Source organism: Gopherus evgoodei, chromosome 24 (assembly GCF_007399415.2).
Source record: "Gopherus evgoodei ecotype Sinaloan lineage chromosome 24, rGopEvg1_v1.p, whole genome shotgun sequence".
NCBI lineage: Eukaryota > Metazoa > Chordata > Testudines > Testudinidae > Gopherus > Gopherus evgoodei.
Genome location: NC_044345.1, coordinates 5,967,775 through 5,993,421, shown reverse-complemented (window position 1 = coordinate 5,993,421; position 25,647 = coordinate 5,967,775). Strand labels below are relative to the sequence as shown.

The window sequence follows — 25,647 nt, the reverse complement described above, 5'->3', positions numbered from 1 at the left end:
ACTGGCTGTGTAAGAGCAGAGGGCATGTGTGTTGGGGGACGCTGGCCCTGAAGCTGACTCTGAGACATGCCCTGGCTGGGATGTGGATGCTAACAACATCCAGGGACCAGAGGCTTTGTTATGTGCACTAGGCTGAACTGATTGCAAGATAAGGAGTTGGGAAAGAAATTCCCTCGCCAAGGGGGCGTGTTGGGGCAGCAGGCAGTCTCGGGTGGCATTTAAACCCTGAGTGCCAGGCTCTGGACTGCTCCAGGGGTGTCAGTCAGACCAGTGAGGCTGCCTGCCGGCCACTGGGAGCCTGGATCCTGCTTTGCTCCTCCCACACTCTTCCAGTTCCCCACCACACCCTTGGGATGGGAGCCTTTCCTGATGATTCCTAATATTCTGTTCACTTTATTGATGGCCACCGCACATTGTGTGGAGGTTTTCAGAGAACTATCCACAATGACTTCAAGATCTCTCTCATGAGAGAGAGGTGGTGTTGTTTACGACTTCTCATAACACAAGAACTAGGGGTCGCCAAATGAAATGAATAGGCAGCAGGTTTAAAACAAACAAAAGGAAGTATTTCTTCACACAACGCAGAGTCAACCTGTGGAACTCCTTGCCAGAGGATGTTGTGAAGGCCTAAGACCACAACAGGCTTCAAAACAGAACTAGATAAGTTCATGGAGGATAGGTCCATCAAGGGCTATTAGCCAGGATGAGCAGGGATGGTGTCCCTAGCCTGTTTACCGGAAGCTGAGAATGAGCAACAGGGGATGGATCACTTGATGATCACCTGTTCTGTTCATTCCCTCTGGGGTACCTGTCACTGGCCACTGTCGGAAGACAGGATGCTGGGCTAGATAGACCTTTGGCCTGACCCAATAGGGCCATTCTTATGTTCATATGTGAATGGTAAGAGCTAATTTTGACCACGTTGTTTTGTTTGTATAGATGGGATTCGGTTTTCCAATGTACTTTACTTTGCACGTATCCGCACTGAATTTCCTTTGCCCTTTTGTTCCTCAGTCACCCCGTTTAAAGAGATCCCTTTGTAACTCTTGGCAGTCAGCTCTGGGTGTAACTATCTTACCGTGTTTGTCAGAGTAGTTAAACACTGGAATAAATTGCCTAGGGAGGTTGTGGAATCTCCATCTCTGGAGATATTTAAGAGTAGGTTAGATAAATGTCTATCAGGGATGGTCTAGACAGTATTTGGTCCTGCCATGAGGGCAGGAGACTGGACTCGATGACCTCTCAAAGTCCCGTCCAGTCCTAGAGTCTATGAATCTATGAATCTTGAGTTCTACCACGTCTCACTCCTCCTCCTCCTGTTTTTTGCTTCTCTCATCTCCTGCCTCCATCCTGTTCCCTAGGCTGGAGTTTCCAGATGGGCTCCGCATACCAGTTCCACAGCTGGAGGGTCTTTGTCCTGGTCTGCGCCTTTCCCTCCGTCTTTGCCATTGGCGCTCTCACCACCATGCCTGAGAGCCCACGCTTCTTCCTGGAGGTAAAGGCCATGCGGCTCAATGTGGAGAGGGAGCCAGAAAGGATTAATCTGTGCGTGTTGTGTTTGGGGCCCTGGGCTGGGATGCAGCAGGATCTAAGGCAGAAAGGGGGCACAGGCTGGATCTGGGGTATGGGAACAAGGTGCTGAACTGGCCCCCAGCTCTGCTCCAACCTCCTGCAGTAGAAACTAGAGATAGTCCAGGAGCAGCCCGGGACTCTCTGAGACGGGGCTTTGGGGTCACTGCCCTGGGCCTAGCAATGAACCCATCAGCCTCAGCAGTGAACAGGTGCACCAGGACTGAATCCCCCGCCTTTGCCCCGAAGGAGGGCGATGCAGAAAGGTGGTGCTTCCTTATGAGCTCTGGGAATGGAGAGGTGGCTCCTGTCAACCCAGCAGCACCTGTTACCAATGCTAAATCAGCAGCCTGGGGCAGGGATGGTGCTTAGAGCCCGCTGGCAGCATGGGGCATCCTGTGGCTCTACCGTTTGTTTGGGTGACTCGTGGCCATGCCCCTGTGCGCAGGTGGGGAGGGAGCAGGGAAGGAAGGGCCATTCTGGCTGCAGCAGTGGGGCATGATACCTGGAGGGCGGCGACACCTGGCTTAGGGTCTGGTCTGAGAGGTAGGCCAGTGCTGGCACGAGGTGCAGGGTGCCTAGATCTGGGGTTCTCAACCTTTTTCTTTCTGAGGCCCCCGCAATGTGCTATAAAACCTCCATGGTATAAAAGCCAGGGCCAGCATTAGGGGGTAGCAAGCAGGGCAATTGCCTGGGGCCACATGGGGTCCCGCAAAGCTAAGTTGCTCAGGTTTCGGCTTCAGCCCCAGGTGGAAGGGCTCTGGGCAACGGGGCTTCGGCTTTCTGACCTGGGCTGTAGTGAGTCTAATGCCGGTCCTGCTTGGCGGACCCCCTGAAATCTGCTCAGGCTCCCCCAGGGGGCCTTGGACCCCTGGTTGAGAGCCGGCCGAGGTGACCCTAATTCTTAGGGGCATCTCCTGCATGGCTGACTTCCCTTCAAGCCAGAAAGCATGGGGCAGTGGGGTGCCTCTTGTTGGTTGAGTTGCAGTAGCCCAGGTGTCTAGCACTGGGGGCTCTGGAAAAGCTGGCAATGGGAGGCAGCCTGCACCCCATGCTGCCCCCTTGGATTTTCTCTTGCAGAACGGGAAGCACGACGAGGCCTGGATGGTGTTGAAGCAGGTTCACGACACCAACATGCGAGCCAAGGGCCACCCCGAGAGGGTGTTTTCAGTAAGTGCTGCTCGGTCGCCCTCCCTGGCTGCTCTGGTCCCCTGGGGCAGAGGAGAGACCTTTAGGCTAGAGAAGAGAGGGGCGAGCCAAGGGAAAACACTTGTCCATGGTGACGAAGGAGGGTGTTGTGAATAGGGCACTGGACTGGGAATCAGGAGACCTGGATCTTATTCTTATGCCGAGTTTGGACAAACCACTCCCTCCCTGTGCCTGAGTTCCCCACCTGTAAATAACAATAATGATCCCTAGCTCTTTCCATCAGCAGAGCAGTATCGTTATCCCCATTTCACAGCTGGGGAAACTGAGGCACAGAGCAGGGAAGCAACATAGCCAAGGTCACCCAGCAAGCTGGGAATAGAACATGAGTCTCCTGAGTCCCAGCCCAGTGCTCTGTCCGCTAGGCCATTTCCCTACTTTTTGTGAGGGCTGAGAGTCTAAAACCCGCTTGTGGATTGTGAGGGGAATATGGTGCCAGCTGCCTCTATTGGGCCATTGGTGGGATAGGGACCCCCCATGAGGGGGTTGCTAATGCTATTTTTGTTCAAAATAATTTCTTTCACCCCATAAATATAACAGGTCCTGCCCCATGGCCCAGCAGCAGGGCTGGAACCTGGCATCTTCCACACCAAAGCACAGACCTGGCCCCCAACCCCCTGAGCGAAAGGAGTAACTGCGTTAGCTGGTAGCAGTAATAGGCCATTATCCTCTATATGGGCCAGTTGCTAGAGGGCAACATGGCACGCCGGGCCAGCATCCGACATCTAGGCCAGGATTAGCTCAAATGGGAGAATCTGAGCCCTAGGACGAGTGTGGTCCCCGCTGCTAGGAGTAAGGGGGGGTGCTGGTTTGTGGCATCAAGGCAGACAGGGGTGATGAGAGGGAACTGAGGGAGAATGTGAGAGGGGGAGAGGCACAAAGCCGAGCGGGGTGGGGGGGGATGAGAGTGGCTTGGGAGGAAAAGACTCGAGGGGCTCCGCTTGGATTTGGTGTGATTAGTTTTTCCAATGAGCCAGTGAAAGGTGGGTGGAGGGCTGTGGGGACTGTTGGGGCAGCAGGGGAGGGGGTGGCGGATTGAGACGGGGTGTTTGGGGATGGGAGAAGTACTGCGGGGCAGTCCGGTTCCCAACCTGGGAGAGGCCACCTCCCTGCACCCGGTCTGCGCTGCTGTGGTGTAATGGACAAACCTGCTGCCAGGAGCAGAGATCGGGGTGCAACCTGGCACTGGTTCCCCTGGCACGTGGTGATGGGTCGTTGGCTAGTCTGAGACCCCAGGCTGGAGGGACCAAACCGGCTGACATCTCTGCCCTCTGAGCGTCCTGCTGCCCGTGCTTTATCCCTGTCCTGCCATGCCTGGCGTCAGGTCCCGCCCCGTGCTGGGGGACATCCCCGTTCTGCCCCATGCCACCGGTAATCTCGTACTCCCTCCCGCCTCGCAGGTCACCCATATCAAAACCATCAAGCAGGAGGACGAGCTGATTGAGATCCAGCTGGACACCGGCACCTGGTACCGGCGCTGGATGGTTCGGATCCTGAACCTCTTGCAGCAGGTAGGGCCGGCCCCTGGGCGACCGGGACCTTGTCATAAACCCAGAAACGCAGGGGCCAATTCAACCCCTGGCCTGCACTACACCAGGGCTGGATTCAGGCCAGAAGACGGCTCCATGCAGCCAGAGTCCTCCGCCAGTGTGGCTGAGAGCTGGCATGATGCCCCCTGTGAGGCACTTCGCACCACGTGCTGGGCCCTGGGGGGAAGCGAGGTGGGGTCCTCCCTCCCCCCTAGTTGACCAGCTTTAGCAGGACATGCGATGCAACCTCATAGCCCCGCAAGGACTGTAGGGCAACACTTCGGGGGTCAGAGGTCAAAGCTGAGTGACACCTTGCAAAGCGAAGGGGATTTACCTGTCCAGCAACACCAGCCTCCTTCGCTTCAGGCTGGCCTGTCCCTGGGCCGGGGCACTGTGCCCAGTGCAGGGGCAGGAGGCTTCCACAGCCCCTCCGCTCCTCTGCCGAGAGATCTGGTCCCACAGCGACCTGGACTGGGTCCCAGTCCCCTCAGGGGATGATTCGGGCTGGATTTGAACCCGCAGCCGAGCGTGGCCATGACCGCAAGGGTGCTCTCCCAGCCCGAAGAGGGGAGGTCGTCCCCACCCCGTGTGGCTCGCGTTGGCTTCCTGGGCGAGGGGGTTACTTGAGGGAGCATCCTTGGTGGCGCCGCAGCTGGGGGTCCTGTAACACACAGACCAGTGTGGCCATGTCCAGGTTCTCCCCTTGATCCCTGTCCGCGGCCTTGCCCAGCACCCACCCTGAGCTGGAACAATCTGCTCCAATGGTTTCCAGCCAGGCTGCTTTGCCGTGACCAAGCAGGGAGAGGGATGTGGATGTGCCCAGCTGGGTCTCCAGGGCTGGGCACCTGGCTCGTGCGGTAGGGACTCTCTTACCAGCCAAACCCGGGTCTTGGGACTTGGTGAGGGGGGTCCAATGGCCACTCAGTATCCTGTGTGTCCTAGCACCCCCCCGGGCCCTGCTCTGCTGAACTCAGTGGGGATTCCTGGAGACGTGGGGTCTGCACCCCAGCCCCCTCTGTGCCCATCCCAACCCCCCTGTTGGCCCCTGTTCTTGCACATGCATCAGCTCGCCCCATCTGCTGCAGTATTTCTCTCCATCTTTGTCTTCTTCCTTCATCACGCCCCATCTCCCCACTCATCCCCCCTGCCTCCATCTTCCCTCTACCTGTCTCTCTTCTTAGGTCTTTCCCCCGTATCTCCCCAGTCCCCAGCTGCCCCTGCTGGGAGCTGGGTGTGTCCCTGGCTGTGCCTGTGCCCCAGCAGAGCTGGTATGGCGGTGAGGGTCCCTTCATGCTCCCCGTTTCTCCCTCCTTCAGGTCTGGAGCAACTTCCTGCAGTGCTTTGCCCCCGAGTACCGGCGCGTCACGCTCATGATGATGGCTGTGTGGTTCACCATGTCCTTCAGGTGGGATGCGTGTGGGGACTCCTGGGGGAGGGGCTGGAGAGGTGATTTCGGCCCCGGTGTTGTTTGCTCTGTGTGACTTGCTGGGTCGGTTTCTTCCTGGCTCTGCTCCCAGTGGGGGAGGGGATTGGCCAGGGTCTCCTCTGAGCCATGAATTATCCCGGACTCAGTGATGTTTTCCCATTGCACAGTGTGAAGGCCACAACGTGCTTTGCAAAAGGTGGAGGAATCCTGTTATGCCCATACTACAGCCAGGGAAACTGAAGTACGAGAGGGGAAGTGACTCGCTAGAGGTCAGGCAGTCAATGGTAGAGACAAGAGTGCAACCCAGGAGTCCTGACTCCCAGCTCCAACCCTGCTCTAACCCCTAGGCACCACTCCACACACACACAGCTGGGAACAAAACCCTGGAGTCCTGAGTCCCTGTCCCCTGCTCTAACCGCTACACGTACTGTCTCTGTTGGGGAGAGATGGTCACACCCTGGTGTAGCTCTTATGAGGGATGCGAGTATAATCCATGCAGTCTGAAGGAGGGGGACGTAAGATATTGTCGCGGGGAAGGGGGCGTTCCCAGGGAGGGATTAATACAATGTGGTTGACAGGAATCTTCCAGCTGCTGGGTATCGATGTTCCCCTGAGCCACTTTTGTACCTTGTCAGACCCCCCGCCCCACCCACTGTAGGGTTGGTGCCCAGGGTCAGAGGACAGCTCTGCAATCCAGAGAGGACAGGCGCCCCCTGCTCATGCTGCCTGGCTTCACGTGAGGTCCTCTGTGCGCTTCCCTTCTCCCTAGCTCCTTCTGCAGCAGCCAGTCGGTGCCGTGTTGTGGTCGGCAATGGGTCATACCCAGTCACTTGGCGTCAGCCGTGGCTCTGGCTAGGGCCAGCAGGAGAACAGCTTTTTCGGTTCTCCAGCCGTTCCGAAAAAGAGAGGAGGAATTGTTTGGGGAGGAACCAAAAATGAAACTGTTCTAACTTTTCAGCAGATCGAAAACTTGAAAAAAAACCAATAGAACATTTCAATCTGGGTTGGATCCTGCATTGAATGGGGGGAGGTGGAGGAGCATGAGCATTGGGGTGGGGACGGCTGGGTTTGGGGGTTGGGGTGGAGATGGTGGGAGCAGCATTCTGTCCTTGCTGGGGTCTGGAGCGTTGAGGCAGAGCTGAGAAAGGAGCTGTGACAGTCAAGGAGAGGAAGAGGAGGATGAAGATTCCAGCACCGCTTGGGCGGAGGCAATATTTTCAGGGCCTAAACTCCTCGGGCCGCTCCTCGGTGCAGACTCAGTGGAATGAGGCCGATATACCCTGACTGGGGTACTGGCCCAGCAACTCCAGTGGAGCTGTGGCCAATTTACAGCAGCTGGGGATCTGAGTCCAGATCCTTAAAAGTATACAGGCACCTAGCTCCCCTCGATTTCAGTCTTGGCATCGCTGTGATTAAATATTTCATTGACTTTTAATGTAAGTGGAGCAATTACCAGCATCATAAGGAGAATCAAAGGCCGCCAATTTGCACAGTGGCCCTGCAGGGAGAAATCTGCCTCTTTGGCTTTTTGGGACAAACGAGCTCAGCTGCGGATATCAGCCCAGGCCATGGGGAGCTGGTGAGGGCTCCAATCAGGAACAGGGTCTCTTCAATTGATCTCTGCAACGTCCTGTTAGTTGGAGCTGGCAGAGAGGTGATTGTCGTGGAGTTCCTCTCGTGCAATCAAGGTCCTGCTTGTGGGCGTAAAGGCTAGAGTGTCTTGCTCCTGTTCTAATTCAAGTGAACTGATTGGCAATTAACTTTAGCAAGCTAATCTCTGGACTACTCCACTAAAGCGTATTACAGGAAATGAGTGGGTCCGTTATTGGGATGGTTGGATAATTGCTGCGGCTGGGTGTATTATTTGCAGTGACCAACACGCCAGGGAATTGGGTGCCAAGTGCTTGCAGCTCCTATGAAATCCACCCACTGGGCATCTCTGCAAACTGGGCCTCAGGCTGTCCTATTCCTGCTGGTTGGGATGCTCGCATGCGTTCGCTGCAGAATGGGGAAGGGAGTGGCAGGGCTGTTTGCCTCACTTCTTGACTTTCCCTGCACAGGCCTGGCCCTGCCAAAGCTCTTAGGCCCCACCAACATCCGGACGGGGCTGCCCCAGAAAGGAGCTGTGCAAAGGGAAAGCTGGGAAAGCCATGCTCACAATGAAGAGCCTTTTCTGCAGCAGTGAGACGTGCTAGGCTGTGGAATAGTCTCCGGCGGAGAGGGGTAGCGTCCCCGTCGCTTGGGGAATCGCCATTCACGCCCAGGCAGCCCCGTTGAGTTTAGCAGCCAGATTTTGGCTCAGCGGCTGTTGTATTTAACCGGCTTCTCTGTTCTCAGCCACCTCAGCAATGGGGCTGTGTAACAGGGCAGGCCGGCTCCTGTCAAAGGGGGCTTGTAGCCCAGCAGAAAGCATACAGGGCTGGGTCACATCACAAGCCCCACAGAAGTCAGCTGGCTTCTCTAGGGTGCTCGCTCTATCTATCTATCTATCTATCCATCCCCAGACACCCCCTCTATCTATCTATCTATCTATCTATCTATCTATCTATCTATCTATCTATCTATCTATCTATCCCCAGACACCCCTTCTATCTATCTATCTATCTATCTATCTATCTATCTATCTATCTATCTATCTATCTATCTATCTATCTATCCCCAGACACCCCCTCTATCTATCTATCTATCTATTTACCTATCTATCCCCAGACACCCCCTCTATCTATCTATCTATCCATCCCCAGACACCCCTTCTATCTATCTATCTATCTATCTATCTATCTATCTATCTATCTATCTATCCCCAGACACCCCTTCTATCTATCTATCTATCTATCTATCTATCTATCTATCTATCTATCTATCTATCCCCAGACACCCTCTCTATCTATCTATCTATCTATCTATCTATCTATCTATCTATCTATCTATCTATCTATCTATCTATCTATCCTCTTTTTGAACATTAAGAAGAAAGCCTATTAACTCCCCATATGTTGGCAGAGGGCGGGTGCATGATCCAGTGACTGAAGTTGGAGCTGGGGATGGATCAGGACTCCTGGGTTCTGTGTCTGGGAGGGAATCTCCTCTCGTGACTACAGTGACGGGTTCAGAGTCAGGACTCCTGGGTTATAGCCCCTGCAGTGGTATTGGGAAGGACTTCAGGCAGACTTTGGACTCTAGTAGTTGTCCTTGGTGCTGAAGGATGGAGCTCAATGCGGAGAATCTGCCATGAGAATCGCTGCAGGACAGGCCATTTCTTTCTCCCCTTCTCTGCCCCCTTTTTCTCTGATCACCCCACGAGCCCCAAGCTATGCAGGGGTCAGTACATTTTCCTGCTGTCTTTAAGCCACCATTACAGTCAGCTAGGGGCTCATCTGAATGCTTCAGGGGTTGGTGTGTGGAGGGGGTGGGGGGGGGAAGCATGCCCAGCTGGTGCCCAGCTGGTGCCCATGCTCCCGATACACAAAAGATCCCAATCTACAGGGCTGCCCTCTTGATGATCATCCCCCACCACCACCACCACAACCCACCGAGCCCAGAGACCTCCTCCCATTCTCTGGGGCAACTCTGGGGCCTTCAGGTGGCTGGTTCAAATCCACCATTGGATGGCAGAGAGCAACAAATGTTTGGGGGAAAGGTTTGGTGGGTCTGAGCCCAGATTTAGGGATGGGGATCACTAGTCTCAGCCAGCCCCTTGTTAGCAGCCTCAGCACAGAGGCCAAAGACAAGATGGTCCATGGAGAATGGATGCCGGCAGAGCATGGATGCTGTCAGGGCAGCGCACTGGGAAAGGATGCCCTGAGATTTAAGCACCAGATCCAGCACACGCTGGAGACAGAGCCCAGGACTGGGACTCAGGAGAAGTGGGTCCCTTGTCTGATACTTAGATTGTAAATCAAGCTGGTTGGGGATTTTTCCGAGAAATGTTTTTATGCAAAAATAATTTTGCAGATTCATGGAAACCGAATTGTTCTGCAGGAAAGAGGGGAGCTGATGAATTGCCCAGCTGGGGAAAAAAAGTCAGAAGGATCAAAACGGGATGTTTCAACCTTTTTGAAACCAAACATTTATTTTCCAGTCAGAAACGACTTTTTGTTTGGAAATTTAACTTAATTTATACTTTTTAAAAAGTTTCAAAAAAAAGAAAAACAAACAGGTCAACATGGAAATGAAGCATTTCAAAAGGATCAAAACGAAGCAGTTTGATTGACCTGAACCGCAGGGTTTTTTTCAGTTTGTGAAAAAGTTTTGAGATTTCATCTTTTCATCCTGAGTCTAGACAGGAACATTTTTCAGAAATGTCCCAGGAAACCATTTTCCACCCAGCACTAACTGTGAGCTCCTTGGGGCAGAGTCTGAGTTTTGTTCCTTCTTCGTACAGCTCCTAGCACACTGGGCTCCTGCCCCATGACTTGGGGTGCTAGAGCTACCATAATGCACCTAATAGCAATAGCAATGTACAGCTCCTAGCACAATGGGGGCCTAGTTCACGACTCAGACTCCTAGGCACTACAGACAATAAGTACTGATCTCTCTCTTTCTCTCTGTCTCTCTCTAATAGTTACTACGGCTTGACCGTCTGGTTCCCAGATATGATCAAGCATTTACAGAACATCGAATATGCCTCCCGTACCAAGCTCTTCACCCATGAGAAGGTGGAGCACTTCACCTTCAACTTCACCCTGGAGAACCAGATCCACCGCAACGGTGAATACTACAACGACAAGTGAGTGGTGGGTCGTCCCTCCTCACCCTCAGGGCAATTAGCAAGAGCCCTCTTGACCCTTGTGAGATGGGTCGAGATGTGGCGGGGGGGATGTGCTCGCGGGAAAACAACCAGCTGTCCTGTACTGGGCAGAGCCTCTGAGTACACTGGGAAGTTGCAGGGGTCTAACATGGCTCCGTGGTTGCAGAGAATGGGCTGCATGTGCCTGCGCTGGGGGATAGCTAGTCTGGGCAGTGCCGGGAGGAGGTCTCTGGGCTCGAGGGGAGGAGGGCTGCATGAATAAATATAGGTGCTGGAGGAAATGCAGCCAGAACCTCACCAGGAGTGCAGCCGGGGAGGTTGGGATCCTTTGTGTATCCAGAGCACGAACATCAAGAAGGCAAGCTTGACCCTCACCTCGCCACACACCGACCTCTGCCTTTACGTACCCCCATAGTCCATGCAAGCCTTGAGTTATCTGCTGTGCCAATTGCAGATACTTAATTAATTCCCAATCGTGGATACTGAACTGAGACCCACAAAACTCACTGCACAGAAGGGGTCTCTGAACATCCAGTGTCTGGCTTAGCAAGGTCCAGAAACCATTTTTGTTCCCCCATGATGGAGGGAACCCACACCTCCTATCCCAATCGCTCTTGGGTCGCTCAGTCCCCGGGTTCGTACCTGACAGGTTCATCGGCCTCAAGCTGAAATCCGTCTCCTTTGAGGACTCCCTGTTTGAGGAGTGCTACTTCGAAGACATCACCTCCAGCAACACCTTCTTCAAAAACTGCTCCTTCATCTCCACTGTCTTCTACAACACAGGTAACTTCCTGCTGCCCTGTAACAAGTCAATGGGCCATCTAGACCCATGGTTCTCAACCTGGCCCAGTCAACACAGAGCTGCGGCCCATGTGACATCCACAGGGCCATAGTCGAATTGTAGAATCATAGAACATCAGGGTTGGAAGGGACCTCAGGAGGTCATCTAGTCCAACCCCCTGCTCTAAGCAGGACCAATCCCCAGGCATTGGATGTAGCCCACAATGATAAATAGGTTGAGACCCACTGAGACAGTACCAGACTCACTGGGCAACGCTGACTCTCTGCCTTTTAGATTATGTCTTTACTGCAAAGGTGCGTTCTGAGCTTGGGGTCACTGATTCAAGTTAACATAGCAGTGCAGACCTGGCAGTTTGGGTCAGCAGCTCAAATTCAAGCCAGGGACTGAACTTGAAATACTAAGCCCAGATAAAAGCCAGGTTGTCGTGTCTTTACTTCTATCTGAACCTGAGTTAGCTAATGTGGGTTAGTTAACCCATGTTAAGAACACACTGTATTTTGCAGTGTAGACATGCCCTTAGAGACAGGCTGAAATCTCCAACACTGGACCTTGCTGGCTAATAGTATACCTCATAGGGGAGGTTCCTTCCTGACTGGCCAGCTGGTGGTCAGCTTGTGCCATGGAGCATGAGGATTAATAGCCCTTGTGTTCACTAGCCTAACCAGTGCAGATGCTGCTTTTGGGGTCCCTCGAAGAGGTGGGCAAGCGACATGACTGTGATGTTTTGGGGAGGGGGGGTGTCAGTGAAGGGCAGTGTCTCAACCAGCGTGATGGGGGAACAAACAGGGGGCCTGGTTCTCCACTGCCCTGCTCCCATCTGCAGCCATATAAACACACTGATGCAAAGGGGGCGTAGAAAGCTACCAGGCAGCATCCGGGAACCACTTTGCACCAGTGGAAATGGCTGGGCAAGGTGCAGGGTGGAGGATTGGGCCAGGGCAGTTTTGGTTTAGGGCTTTAATTCCCCACCTTGCCCTCTGCGGGGCTTAAAATTGCTGCACTTGCTGTGAGGCTGCTGCTAAATATTCTCCGGGCTGTGCTGATTAGCTGCTTTGCGGTGACTCAGCACTGAATAGACTCTGATGGGCTTTTGGAGGGGAGCCCTAGACAAGGAGAGATCAGGCAGCTGGAGCTGCTAACCCATGTATTTTCTGAAAGGCATCAACAAATGCTGTCGAAGGGGGAGCAAATTTACCTCCCTCCCCCCCAAAAAAAGCCATCTTCACCTGGGACAGATGCCACTCCAAGGTGTGCGAGAACAAATGACCACTCAGGACCTCTGTGTCCCACCCTCCCCCTATTGCAATGCCGCACTGACTCATTCTGCCCTCTGGTGAGCTTGGACCTAACCATTAAAACCCAGGCACCCGGCTGTTTATGTTGATTAAGAATCTCTGGGCTGGTCTGCAAAACAGAAAAGTGTTCATCTTGGTTACTTGGTTAATTACATCCCGGTGGCTTACAATTCCCCTGCATTTCTATCTCCACTTCCAGCTCTGCTCATGCTGTTGAACAGCAGCTGTGTTCCACTTCAGAGGTGGCTGCATTTCAGTGGTGGGTGAGCGATCCCTGTGAAGCGTTGATGTGTAGCCACTAAACAGCAGCCACGCTCTGTCCCAGAGGTGGCTGCTTTTCAGTGGTGGGCGAGTGACAGCTGCGCAGCATTGCTGTGAGGCTGCTAAACAGCAGCCGTGTTGCACATGAGAAGTTGTTTGCTTTTCGGTGCTGGGTGTGCAAACCCTGTGCAATGTTGCTGTCCAACCATTAAGCAGCTGCCGTGTTCCGCCCCAGAGGTGGCTGCATCTCAGCCCATCTGCCTCCCCACCCCCCATTGCTTAGTGGGAGGGGAAAATGGCTTGCTAATTGCTCTGCAGCTTCGTGCAAGGCCATGTCCAGTGTCGTCATCTCCCTCTCCACAGACCTGTTCGAGTACAAATTCATCAACTCCAAAATGGCCAACAGCAGCTTCCTGCACAACAAAGAAGGCTGCCAGCTGGACTTCAGCGATGACAACAATGCCTACATGATCTACTTCGTCAGCTTCCTGGGCACCTTGGCCGTGCTGCCAGGGAACATTGTCTCGGCCCTGCTTATGGACAAGATCGGGCGCCTCCGGATGCTGGGTGAGGGGCTGGGATGCTGCCTGGGGACTGGCAAGAGAAGTGGTGGTGGCAGCATAGGGGTAGGGATAGCCTGTTCCTTCTGCACTGATCCCCCTGTAGATCCTGGCTGCAGGAACAAAAATTGATCCCTGCCCCTTTAATCCAGCTTCCCTGTGGCTTGAAGTTGCAACTGCCCCCTACTGGCCAGAGAAGGTCTCACCCCTTAACAGAATCCCTAGGCTGGTTGCATGGTAGAGCTGGGAAGTAAAGATCTCCCCAGCCTGTGAGACTTTTTGAGATTTCAAAATTTCTCCCCATCCAGATTCGGGACAAAAATTTGAAATCTTAAAAATTGTCGCGAACTGAAAATCGGAATGTTTTCTTTCTGAATCCGGTCGGTGACACGTTACATTTCGATCGTTTCAAAATGTTTGTTTTTTATTTCCACCTCGTCTCTTTTGAAACTGTGGGTGTTTATCATACCCGAACAACGTTTCAAAATGGAAAGTCATTTTAAGCTGAAAGACAGAACTCCTCAAATGGTTTGAACGGGGAAATTTATCAGATTTGACCCTTTCCCACGAACAGATTCAATGATTCCATTTTCCTGGGGCGGGGGGGGGGGGTGGAAGTTGAGTTGAAAAATTCCCAGCTGGCTCTATTCCTTGGCTGATGCTTGAGCTAGACTGTCTTGGTCCATAGGCATCAGCTGTTGCCAATGAGCCTTCTCCTCCTTGACCTGCACTGAGGGGAAATTTCTCCTTGCAGAGCAGGGGCACAGCTAGGATTTGCAACCCTGCACCATTCGGGCCAGCTGCCCCAGCTGCCTCGTAGCTGGAAGGCCTGGCAGAATTGAAGAGTCGGTGGCTCTTTCACTGGCAGAACAAAGGAGCAAAGAGGAAGCTGGTGGGTAGGGCAAGGAGGCTGCAGAAGAGAAGGATCTTGCACTGGATTGTGTGGAGAGGACAGTCAGGAGGCCTGGCAGGACAATAATAATAGGAGATATATCATTTTCCTAGAACTGGAAAGGACCATGGTCATTGAGTCTTGTCCGCTGCCTTCACTAGCAGGACCAAGCACTGATTTTTGCCCCAGATCCCTCAGCAGCCCCCTCAAGGATTGAGCTCATAACCCTGGGTTTAGCAGGCCAATGCGCAAACCACTGAACTATGGAGGCTAATGCATAGGGAAAGGTTCTTGCACCAGGCAGGTGATGCTGACTTTGACTAGGTATGATTCCAGCAAGGCCCGTCCCTGCGGATACACCCTCCTCCCCAGTCTAACATGCCTCTCCTTGTCCTGCTGCAGCCGGCTCCAGCGTGATGTCGTGCATCAGCTGTTTCTTCCTGTCGTTCGGGAACAGCGAGTCAGCCATGATCGCCCTGCTCTGCCTTTTCGGGGGGGTCAGCATCGCCTCCTGGAACGCCTTGGACGTGCTGACGGTGGAGCTCTACCCCTCCGACAAAAGGTACAAGTCTCTTCCTCCATTATCTACCCAAGGCAGAGCAAGTCCTGAGCCTGGGATGCTCAGTCGAGACGTGGTTGAGAAGGAGGAGTCGTGGGTTACCACCTCGACTGGTAGCTTTGGGAAGATGATGCAGTAACGATATATACCTGTTAGAGCCTGAAGGACCCTGCATGTTGGGGGGGAGGGAAGGTGGTCCAATGGCTAGACCAGAATGACTGTGGGGGGGTCAAGACTCCTGGCTCCTATTCCCAGCCCCAGGAGGAGAGTCTAGTGGTTAGAGCAGAAGCAAGGAGCCAGTCAGAAACTTTCCAGCTAAACTTAATTTTGCTGGAAGATGCCAATTGGGCAGAGTGAAATCTTGAGCCAAATCAGGCAGAGATTTGACCAAACCTTTGTTGAACGCCAGGTCCAGGGGATGGAGAGGCAAAGACTAGGGTGCCCCTGCCTCCCCCTGCCCCAGCTCAGTGGGACAAGCAGCACCTCTCCAGCACTAGGGTGACCAGATGTCCCGATTTTATAGGGACAGTCCAGATATTTGGGGCTTTGTCTTCTATAGGTGCCTAGTACCCCCCACCCTCATCCCAATTTTTCACACTTGCTGCCTGGTCACCGTCTCGGGCGCCCAGAGCTGGGGCAGTTCACAGAGAGGCAGTGTGGTAGGGCTCTCTGCCTCTCCAGCAGTGGGAGGGACGGTACTTGTCAATTTCACAAGAGATTAACTAGAGCCTTTCCTGAGGGCAGCTGGAAAGCCAACAAGTTCCATTTCAGTTCTTCCCAAATGGAATTTTTCCTTAAACCTGTTTCGGTGAAAATTTCCACAGTTTTGACATTTCAGCCTGCTTTGGGAGGGCACATTTTGATTAATAAGATTCAGACTTTTCAGCTTGGAAAAGAAAAGACTAAAGCGGGCTATGATGGAGGTCTATAAACTCATGACTGGTGTGGAGAAAGTAAATCAGGAAGTGTTATTTACTCCTTCCCGTAACCCACGAACTAGGGGTCACCAAATGAAATGAATAGGCAGCAGGTTTAAAACAAACAAAAGGAAGTATTTCTTCACCCAATGCACAGTCAACCTGTGGAACTCCTTGCCAGAGGATGTTGTGAAGGCCAAGACTGTAACAGGGTTCAAAAAAGAGCTAGATAAGTTCATGGTGGCTAGATCCATCAATGGCTGTTAGCCAGGATGGGCAGGGACAGTGTCCCTAGCCTCTATTGGCCAGAAGCTGGGAATGAGCGACAGGGGATGGATCACGTGATGAGCCCCTGTTCTGTTCATTCCCTCTGGGGCTCCTGGTACTGGCTACTGTCAGTAGACAGGATACTGGGCTAGATGGGCCTTTGGTCTGACCCAGTACGGCCATTCTTATGTTCTTAAAACTGGACAAATTTTCACAGAAATGAAGCCCCTCTCCCCTCTCACTTTTTCAGCCAGTTCTAGTCCCAGCTCTGGATGGGGAGCGGTGTCTACTGGACAGAGTAGAGCACTGGGGCACAGGACTCCTGGGGGTCCTTTTTCCACCTCTGCTGCTAACTGGCTGCACAGACCTGTGATTTCCTCTTGCCGTACCCCCGTTTTCTCATCTATGATTTGGGCACTGACTGTAGAGTGAGCCCCGGCACGAGTGAATTTGACTCTGGGTATGGCTACATTTGGAATTTCAAAGCGCTGCCGCGGCAGCGCTTTGAAGTGTGAGTGTAGTCAGAGCGGCAGCGCTGGGAGAGAGCTCTCCCAGCGCTGCATGTAAACCACATCCCTTACGGGTGTAGCGTGCAGCGCTGGGAGCTGCGCTCCCAGCGCTGCTGCCCTGATTACACTGACGCTTTACAGCGCTGTATCTTGCAGCGCTCAGGGGGGCGTTTTTTCACACCCCAGTTGCAGTGCTGTAAAGTGTGAGTGTAGTCAAGCCCTCTGAGAGTCAAGATCTTCTGCCACATCCCCAGGAGCCAGCAATCATCGTTTAGCCGGACCAGGCCTACGCTGGCACGCCGAGCCTGCCGGCTGACATCCCCCTCTCCCTGGGCTGCCAATTTGTCCCTGCCTCCCCCCCAGATGCCAGGGGTTCCCCATAAGCCCTTGTGCTTGAGGAAGGCCCACAAAGGATTCTGGGAGCACATCCACATTTGCATGGTAGGGGCTGGCGAGGCTGCAGGGTTGAGGCTGAACATGTGGAGGACAAGGCGTTGTCAATGCAGAGTGGCTCAAGGGCGCCATCTCCAGGCTAAGCCATGAATCACATCCCTTTCACCTGGGGCTGTGAATCACTGCAGTTGCCTCCTGTTGACACCCCTGATGGCAGGGGAGGAATCACGCAAGCACAGTTGATGCAGAGAGCTTCCAGCTTGGGCCTTGGCTGTCTGGAGGGCCCATCACTGAGAGCAAGGGGCACTGATGCATGGGCACCAGGTGGTGGTCTGGACTCTGCTTGTGCCTGAGGCATGTGTGCTCGGTTTTTTTGCAGAGCTGCTCCCCCTAGGAAAAGGGGATCTTTGACTGCAGCTTGCCGCAGGCTGGAAATAGACAGTAGGAAGGGAGAGGAGGGCAGGTGGCCTGTGTGCAGGGACTGGGGAGCTGCTCCAGGCAGTAACGCATTAAATGGACTAGACTTTGTTTCTCTAAGCGGATGGGGGTGGGGGGAGGAATGGAAGCTGGGCCCCTGTGCTGACTAGAGGCAGGCTGGAGAGTTTGCAGCTAAAGTTAGAATGCAGGGCCTGTTGTTGAAGAGATTTACTGTAGCTTTGCTGTAATTGATGTTAAATACACTGGGGTGACTGATTTCCTGATAGAAAAATACATGTGAACAGCAGAGCTTTAAAGAGAGAGAGCGTGCGCGCGCGCGAGAGAGAGAGTGTGTGTGTGTGTACGCGCGCGATAAAAAAATCCTTTCCTCTCCATCATTGGGTGTTATGGGTAGCACTCTGCCCCAGCTGAGCTCAGGGCCCCATTGTGCCAGGTGCTGTACATATACCGAGAGAGAGGCAGGAGAAAGGGTGTGAGGGGAAGGGACTTGGTCAAGGTCATGCAGTAGATCAGTGGCAGAGCCAGGAACAGAACACAAGTGTCCAGATTCCCAGGCCACGAGGCTGAAACGTCGCTGCTATGACCCTGCTTGTTCGCCATCTTTTAGGGAGAAAGGGGACATTAACCCCACCCACCAGCCTACTGCCCCCCCACACCCCTTTAGATCTCCTGTAACCTTGTCCTCTCTCCCTGCTTCTCTAGGACGACTGCCTTTGGCTTCCTCAACGCTCTCTGCAAACTGGCGGCCGTCCTGGGCATCAGCATCTTCACCTCCTTCGTCGGCATCACAAAAGCAGTGCCCATCTTGCTGGCCTCGACAGCGCTAGCTGTGGGCAGCTCGCTAGCATTGAGGCTGCCGGAGACGCGTGGGCAGGTGTTGCAGTGAGTGGGGGTGTATGCCCCCCCAGATTTCCTCACCCCCAGGAGATTCAAGTTGTTAGACACTGTGAAATGTCTTATTTTCTGATTTTGATTATTTTATTTTTTCGCTCCCTTCCCCCCAACCGCTCCTTCCTTCCTAGCCTCCCCGCTCTTTTTTTTGGTGTCATTACATGTGTGAGAATCGGCTTATTCATTGCGGCAGTTTGGGAAGAGGGGAGAAAACTTGACTGAGAAGGTGGGGTGGGGAAGAACCTCTTTGCACTAAATTCAGGCTGGAAATGGCCCAGCCTCGGCAGTGTGAATGGATTATCTGGGCAGCTGCCAATTGACCCAGCTCCTGATCAGAGCTGGACGCTAGGGGCTAGGGCCAGCTCCTCAAAGGGGACATCTAATGTCTAGGTGCCCTGCCATGCAGCAGAAACCCGAAATCCCTTTGTGGAGCTCGCCCTAGGGTGTGCACTGGTAAACACGTGCACCATTTAATTTCACACACGTGGGTGTAAACTAGTAGTACGTGCAACGTGTGCTCACGGATCTTGGCTGTGTAATATTCTCCGAATCCTCGTTTATTTTTTTCATCAGCCACCTGTGGTGTGTGGTGAGCAATGCAACCCCCCCACCCCCACCACTGCTTTTTCAGGGCCCTTTGAGTCATATGTAAAGTACTGTCGATTTCAGGTGTTAACAAAGCTTCCGTTTCAGGCTTCTAAGCCAGGTTTGCAGGAGCAAATCGGCAGAGCTAAGTTGTTCCTCTGTGTCACGTGAACTGAATTTGAAATCCTGATCTGCACGCGTCCTCGCATCGTGTCTCGCTGGTGTCACAAATCGCTGGCCAATCTGCGCCAGACACCGCTGGCATCCACCCCTGTAGACTCTAGTGGTATTGGACATTCATACATTTTGCAGACAGCAGGTCTAGGATCTCATTGGCATGGCAGAGGCTGTATCACAGCAGTGGTTCCATCCTTGGCTCTGGTGGGTGGCTGGTCCTAATGTGCCGAGCACCTCAGTTTCCCCATCTGTAAGACAGGGATCACGATACTTGCCTCCTTCTGTTGAGTGCTTTGGAGGAAAGGTGCTGTATGTGAGGGCAAAGTAGCATTATTTTTTCTCCTTTGGACCAACATCCGCTCAGAAATCCCTCTGTAATAGGACCGAATTTCATGCACTAATCCAGGGAGATTCCCCTCCTCTGATTAGCCATTTCAGCTGAACAATACAGCGATGCTCTGTTTCTTTCATTATTGTTTATTCAGGTATTTTAAACACTGTTTCTTCTGTTTTGGGGGAGAAAATCCGACTTTGAAGCTTAGGGATTGTGCTTTTGTTTGGTGTTGTTTTAGGGTTTTTTTTAATTCTCCCCAGGTCCCTCCCCACAAAGGCCATCCAGAAACACAGCCTGGGGGATAGTGTGGGGCAGGGTGTGATAGTAGATCAGGACTCCATTGCTCCAGGCCAGCAGCCCAGCTGGCCTGAGAGCGCTGCTAACCTTGGTCTTGTCTGTGGGTTGCTGGTCATTCCAATTAGGCATTTTGTGTATTTAGCTCTGTCGCCCTCTGTCTCTCTGCCTTCCCCCAGCTCCTTGATTGACCCTAAGGTCTAAGCTACACTTAGCTCAACCCAGCTATGTTGCTCCCAAAGGGGAAGTAAGATCCTTGAAAATCTATTGCCTGGGATGCTCTCCAGCAGGAACTCCCCAGCGGTGGAGGGCAGCTAAATCTAGGGGAGGGCAGATCAGAACTCAGCACATAAGGCCCAATTGCGCCACACAAATGGGCTCTCCTTTTGTAACACCCAAAGCACTGCGCCTTGCTTATTAGAGATGGGCCACACCCGAGCCCCAAAGGTGCCCAGACCCCTGGCCCCAGCTCCGGCTGCCTTTTCTTGCTGTTGCTTTCCTGCTGCAGATTTAACTGACGTAAGGCAGAGCTGGGGCAGTGCTGCGTGCTGCCAGGGGCTTGGCGTAAGATCCCTCAAAGAGTTTGCTCACCAGGACTAGCTGGGCAAATGTATTGCTCAGCTGAAGGCACAGTGAGGTCAGAGGTCCTAAGGGACAGCAGGAGGCTATTTTAAAGACACCCTGTTGTGGGTTGCAAAGTGCTCACCATGATAGGCAGCAGTGGGTATTGGATGGAGAACAGCAATCTTGTTGCAGCAGCCAACTAGCGCCATCCATGGGCACAGAGTGGAAGCACGGCTTGGCCTGCCTTCTCCCCTTAGGACCAATGCACTTTTTTCAATGCAAGCGGAGTGTCCCATGCCAGCCCTTAAATTCTCTGTGCTATAAAGCCAGCACTGTCCAGGAACCAAGAGGCTAAGAAGCTGTCTTGGGGGCTGGTCATAGCTTAGAATGTAAATGTTCTTTAAAACCTCAGCTAATGTTAGGCAGATGTCTCGGCATCTTTCCCATCTCCTGGCTTGGAAACCATGAGAGAAGGATCCCGGCCGTGTCCTTTCTGTCGGCAAGGGGATGGACATACTTGATTCTGTTCTGACCTTGCACTGGAAGACACACATGCGTGGTGCCTTATCCAAGGAGGAGGCTTGCGCCTGGATGGCAGGAGAGTGTTTATGCACATTCACCCACTGAGGTCAACCAGTTTTAAGCACGTGCTAGAGTGCTGGCCTAAAATCCAGATGGTGAGTGAGTTCCAACCCAGATCTTCAATTAATCTAACCCCCACCACTGCCCTGTCTCTGAATTCTAACAAGCAGCAGGACCCCAGTGGTGGTGTGGAAGGAAATAAGCTTTTTAAAACCAGATCTCTACCTTGCAGGGTGACAGAGCAATTCTTAATTTAAAAACATAATGCACTGGGCTATGTCTTTATGCTGCTCTCTGTTATCCTGGGGGTAAATCTGGAGTAAATCCATGTCCTACCAGTCTAACAGAGCAGAATCTGGACTTCAGGGCAACTTTGATAGAAGGAAAGGGGGCGGGGGGGGGGGGAGTCATGGTTCTCTAGTTGTATTTTATAACTCATTTGCATAACAAAGCCCACTAATTGTGACATTGTAGGTTAATTGCCCATGCAAATTCCATGTTTTAATAGCTAGATGTGTCTCTTTGTATCGTCATCCAAAGATCTGAACAGGCGTGTGGTCCCCGATGCCCATTAATCTAATCATAGCAGCTGGACACACACCGAACCAAAAATGTTCTTTTCTACAAGGGGTGAGATTGACAAGCACCTGTGCTGGTTTTGCTGGGGGTCGTTGGGGTAACGGCTGCCAGCTGAGCTCCAAAACAGGGAATTAAATATCTTACCTTCGCTGCAGAGCTAAACAGAGAAACAAACTGTATTTGGGGAAGGCGGGGGTCAGTTTAAGGTCATCTAGGCCCACATTAGACAATAGAGCAAGGTCACCAATTCTATTCTGGTGCGTAGAGAAGTGTGGCGTACACCAAGGGGGGAAACGTACTGCTGTATCATTTTAAGCGAGAGTTGTATTTTTTTACATTTTAAAGAGTAGTATATTTTTCTTCCTTTATAATTTTACACCAGATCTCAGTTTCCCCGCCTCTCGCAAGCATAGCTGAAAGCAAGAGTTTTGTGTCTCTGTCTCTCGGCTACCTAGTCCCCTGCGTCCCTCGCTGGGCTATCTGAGCACATCACAATGTCTAATGCTCACAGCTGTACCTTGCGGCCAGTTACAGGTAGGGAAACTGAGGCACGGTGAGACAAAAAGTCTGTCTATCCTGTGATCAGAGGAGTGAGTGCAGCACGAATAGACATATCCAACCTAGCTGTGAGCTCACTCACTCGAACAACAATAGCAACAAAGCTGCAGCACCAGGGGCTGGACAAACCCATTCAGCCCCCTGCCTGAGCTCTAGCCTTCACTGCTATTGGTGCTCCAGTTAGCTGGCTTGGGCCTGTCTATACACGCTGCCGTTACACCGCTGCAGGGAGGGTAGACACTCCCTAGTGACTTGCCCATAGTCACACAGGGAATCAGTGGCAGAGGTAGGAATCAAACCTAGCTCAGGATCCCTAGCCCAGCTATCATTCCTCTCCTTCTCTGGCAGAAAGAGAGGGCATAATGTTTCTTCCATTAACAAAGCTTAATTAAACAAAGGTGTCATAATTTATTACAAGCATAAGGGTTTGTCCTGGAGAATCAGGGCTGCTGGCCCAGGTGGAGGGTGGCATCAGTTTGAGAGTGATGAGTTTCATCTCATGCAAAAGGCTGCGTGGACACAGTTCACTTTAAACTAGGGTTTAGCTTGAGATGATTGAGAACCGGGTTAATGTAAACTGAACTAGCAGCATCCACACAAGGGTTTGCAGCACTTTAAGAAACACCCTACGTTAAGCCCATGCAGCTGCTTTGTAGGTGCTAGGTCTTGTTATTATCCTGGGTGTAGACAAGGCCAGGAGCCTCTGGGCCTAATTCTTCAGTGCTTTGGGCCTTGCATCGTCATGTACAGCTGGGTAAAGTCAACGCATAGTGCCACTGCTCTGATGTGGTGGCACTGCACACCCATTCAGTCCCTTGCACAGCAGGCGCACACCACTCCCTAGTGAGAAAAGTGGTGATTTGCACTGAGCAGTGGCTGCACAAGGTGCAAGGCAAAGAGTGAATCAGCCCCTGGGCCTCACATGATGGCTGGGGGATCAAATAGCACAGCTGGTGGGGATGGTCTTGGACAGTAATTTACAACAAACGAACCGAACGCTGGCCGGAAACTTCAAAAGCACCCATGTCCCGTGGGAGCATCCATCCCATTTTCAAATGGGACTTAGGAGCCTGAGCTTTATGGACGTCCAATAGGATTTGAGCTCTTAAGTCACTCAGCTGCTTTTGAAAATGTTACCTGTAAGTCCCATTGTCAAGAGGGCTTATGAGTCTGAGCAGCTGAGTGTTGTGCACGCAGCTTGGCATGCGTAAGAGATCTGATTTGCCCACCTTCTGGGCAGCGAGCCATGTTAAGATGGTTCAACGGAGGTATGCCAAAAAAAAGGGGGGGCCCCCAAAATCACTAGGTGCTTTTGATGTCTCCTAAATCTCATTGACAGTCAAGAGGATTTAGGCCCCTAAGGCTTAAAGTCACTTTTGGAAATGGGACTTAGGCATTTTGGAAAATATTACCGAGTCTCCTCTTTAAAAAAACACTCATCACTGTATCACGCTTTTTGTTTCAAAATCTAGTTGCAAACTGGAGCCGAAGAGACGAGAGAGCAGTAGGAGAGTGACATTCTAGGCAGGAGGGTTTTTTATCTTACTGGAGCAAACTGGTCCGAGGGAGGGGAAGATCTGCCCACCTCCCGCCCCCTTTTAGAGAATTATTTTGAAATCTAAGATTTAAAATAGGGAACATGTTGGAAAATGTTCACCAGCTGCTTGAAAAGAAAAGGGGGGAAGGGGATAAATGTCACAAACATTTTGAAAATGATCACTTGCCCTCCGCCCCCCCGTCCCCCAGCAGGGTCAGCCTGTTGGCCCTGGGCTCCTTATAAGTAATCAGCATCCCTGTCTTCTGAGATCAGCAGAAACTCTCTCCTGTCCCCCAACCCTGCTGCGATGGCTCACACACAACCCCGCCTGTGGGGCTCCTAACAGATGTTTGGGAGCAGGAGCGGTGGCATCCCTGGGTGAGCACAGCGCAAGCCACACACGATGTAGGAAAAAGCGCAAAGCCGGACAGGTTCTCCCCTGCACCCTGTTGCCACTCAGATCTGCCGATTCCGCCCCTCGACCCCAACTCCAGGTTCCTCATTCCCAGGTAACCCCCAGAGCTGAAGTAACCCAGGGCAGAACTGGGCCCCTAGGAAGCCAGAAGATACAGATTAGGAGCCTGAGTCTCCTTTCCATTGAGGTGACTTTTGCGCCGTAAATTGAGCATCAGGCCTGTAGCAGGAACAGCAGCTGCACCACCCAGGCCTGGAGTCTGAGCTCGCTTACGCCAATGGAAACGTGACACGACTCCAGTGGACGTGCTCTGGGAGGTAACTCATTGTGACAGCTACCAGCAATGCTCCTCCATTGGAAGAACAGCGGTTGGGGGACCCTGCTGGTGCCTGCTCCATTTGAGCAGCGCTGGCACAGTCACTAATGGTGTGTTTTGGATGGGGTGGGTACACAGAACAGGCTAAACAGGACCAACAGAAAGCTCTGAAATGCACCCATCGCCCAGGACAACCCTTACTTGACCCTTACGTCAAGTTGGATGACACCAAATGCCAAATATTTTTTGACTTTTTTTTTTTAATTACTGTAGTTCATGTCTTCTCAATCAACAGATGCAGCTGTCCCAGCTGATGGGGAGCGGGCAGCACAGGTGTATGTGTGTGGGGGGCATTTGGTCCAGGTGGAAGGGTTTGCAAGTGGTGCTTTAGGGGAAGGAAGGTTTTTTTCAGAGCCCCCTGTAGGTCGGGCTCCATGCACAATTGGATTTCCCACCTTCCCTCTGTGGAGCGGATCGGGAGGGTTCCCAGAGCACATTTTAAACAAGCAGCTAAAGTCTTAAAACCAGCAGCTGTTGAGGAAGCACAAAGGTACCTGCACCAACTTGGGACAAGAGCAACCTAAAACCAGCCGGGCTTCCTCTTACACTGGAGCCCAAATCCCCACCACCGTCCCACCAAGCATGGGCCACGAGGCACTCACACGCCTCCTGGAACGCCTGGAAAGAAACAGCTGCTGGGTCTCAACCACACACACACACACACACACCCCGCCCTCCCTTGCCAGCCAGCATCCTCACTTCATCCAGATTGATGCACCTTGGCAAAGGGATAAGACAAATAATGGGGGGTGGGAGTTCTCTGGCTAACGAGAGGCAAGCTAGAACCAGGTAAAAGCACAATCATAGCACTGGAAGGGACCTCAAGAGATCATCTAGTCCAGTCCCCTGCAATCGTGGCACGACTAAGTATTATCTAGATCATCCCTGACCGGTGTTTGTCTAACCTGCTCTTAAAAATCTCCAATCACAGAGATTCCACAATGTCCCTGGGCAATTGATTCCAGTGCTTAACCACCCTGACAGTTAGGAAGTTTTTCCTAATGTCCAACCTAAACCGCCCGTGCTGCAATTTAAGCCCATGATCCTATGTCACCGCTTAACCTTGCTCGGGTGCAGCCTAGCCCAGCGGCTGGACTAGCACCCAAGGGGGTCCTTTGAAGGACAAAAGCACGTGGGAAGCAAAGAGCTACAGTCGCAACGTGCGCTCCCATAATGGGAGGGCCAATTTTTCTGCCCTAGGGCTGCCCCATGGTGGGCCTGCGCATCCCCACCTGGCTGGCAACGATCAGTCACAGGGGCAGACAGAGCATTTCTTCCCTCCCACAGGCCCTTAGTTTAGGCCTCTTCTGCCATGCTTGGGGCATCACTGATTCAGACGTTCAGCTGCATGGAGAACGGCCCTTCCGCCCTGTGAATCCTGT

General features: G+C 52.6%; 1 protein-coding gene across 4 annotated transcripts in view; it reads left to right on the top strand.

Annotated features, from left to right (window-relative positions):
• Nucleotides 1-19,049, top strand: part of SV2A (synaptic vesicle glycoprotein 2A) — a 49,964-nt gene extending 30,915 nt beyond the window's left edge. For 2 of the 4 annotated variants that reach the window (XM_030542255.1, XM_030542256.1), the window contains 9 exons: nucleotides 1,362-1,495; nucleotides 2,650-2,739; nucleotides 4,176-4,286; nucleotides 5,621-5,709; nucleotides 10,295-10,459; nucleotides 11,130-11,263; nucleotides 13,202-13,405; nucleotides 14,693-14,852; nucleotides 18,076-19,049. In XM_030542255.1, coding sequence (XP_030398115.1) covers nucleotides 1,362-1,495; nucleotides 2,650-2,739; nucleotides 4,176-4,286; nucleotides 5,621-5,709; nucleotides 10,295-10,459; nucleotides 11,130-11,263; nucleotides 13,202-13,405; nucleotides 14,693-14,852; nucleotides 18,076-18,259 — 1,271 coding nt within the window. In that variant the 3' untranslated portion in view covers nucleotides 18,260-19,049. Of the gene's footprint in view, nucleotides 1-1,361; nucleotides 1,496-2,649; nucleotides 2,740-4,175; nucleotides 4,287-5,620; nucleotides 5,710-10,294; nucleotides 10,460-11,129; nucleotides 11,264-12,502; nucleotides 12,531-12,747; nucleotides 12,837-13,201; nucleotides 13,406-14,692; nucleotides 14,853-18,075 lie in introns of those variants that run through there. The other 2 variants (XM_030542257.1, XM_030542258.1) reach the window with 2 other exon arrangements.
• The last annotated feature ends 6,598 nt before the right edge of the window (nucleotides 19,050-25,647 follow it).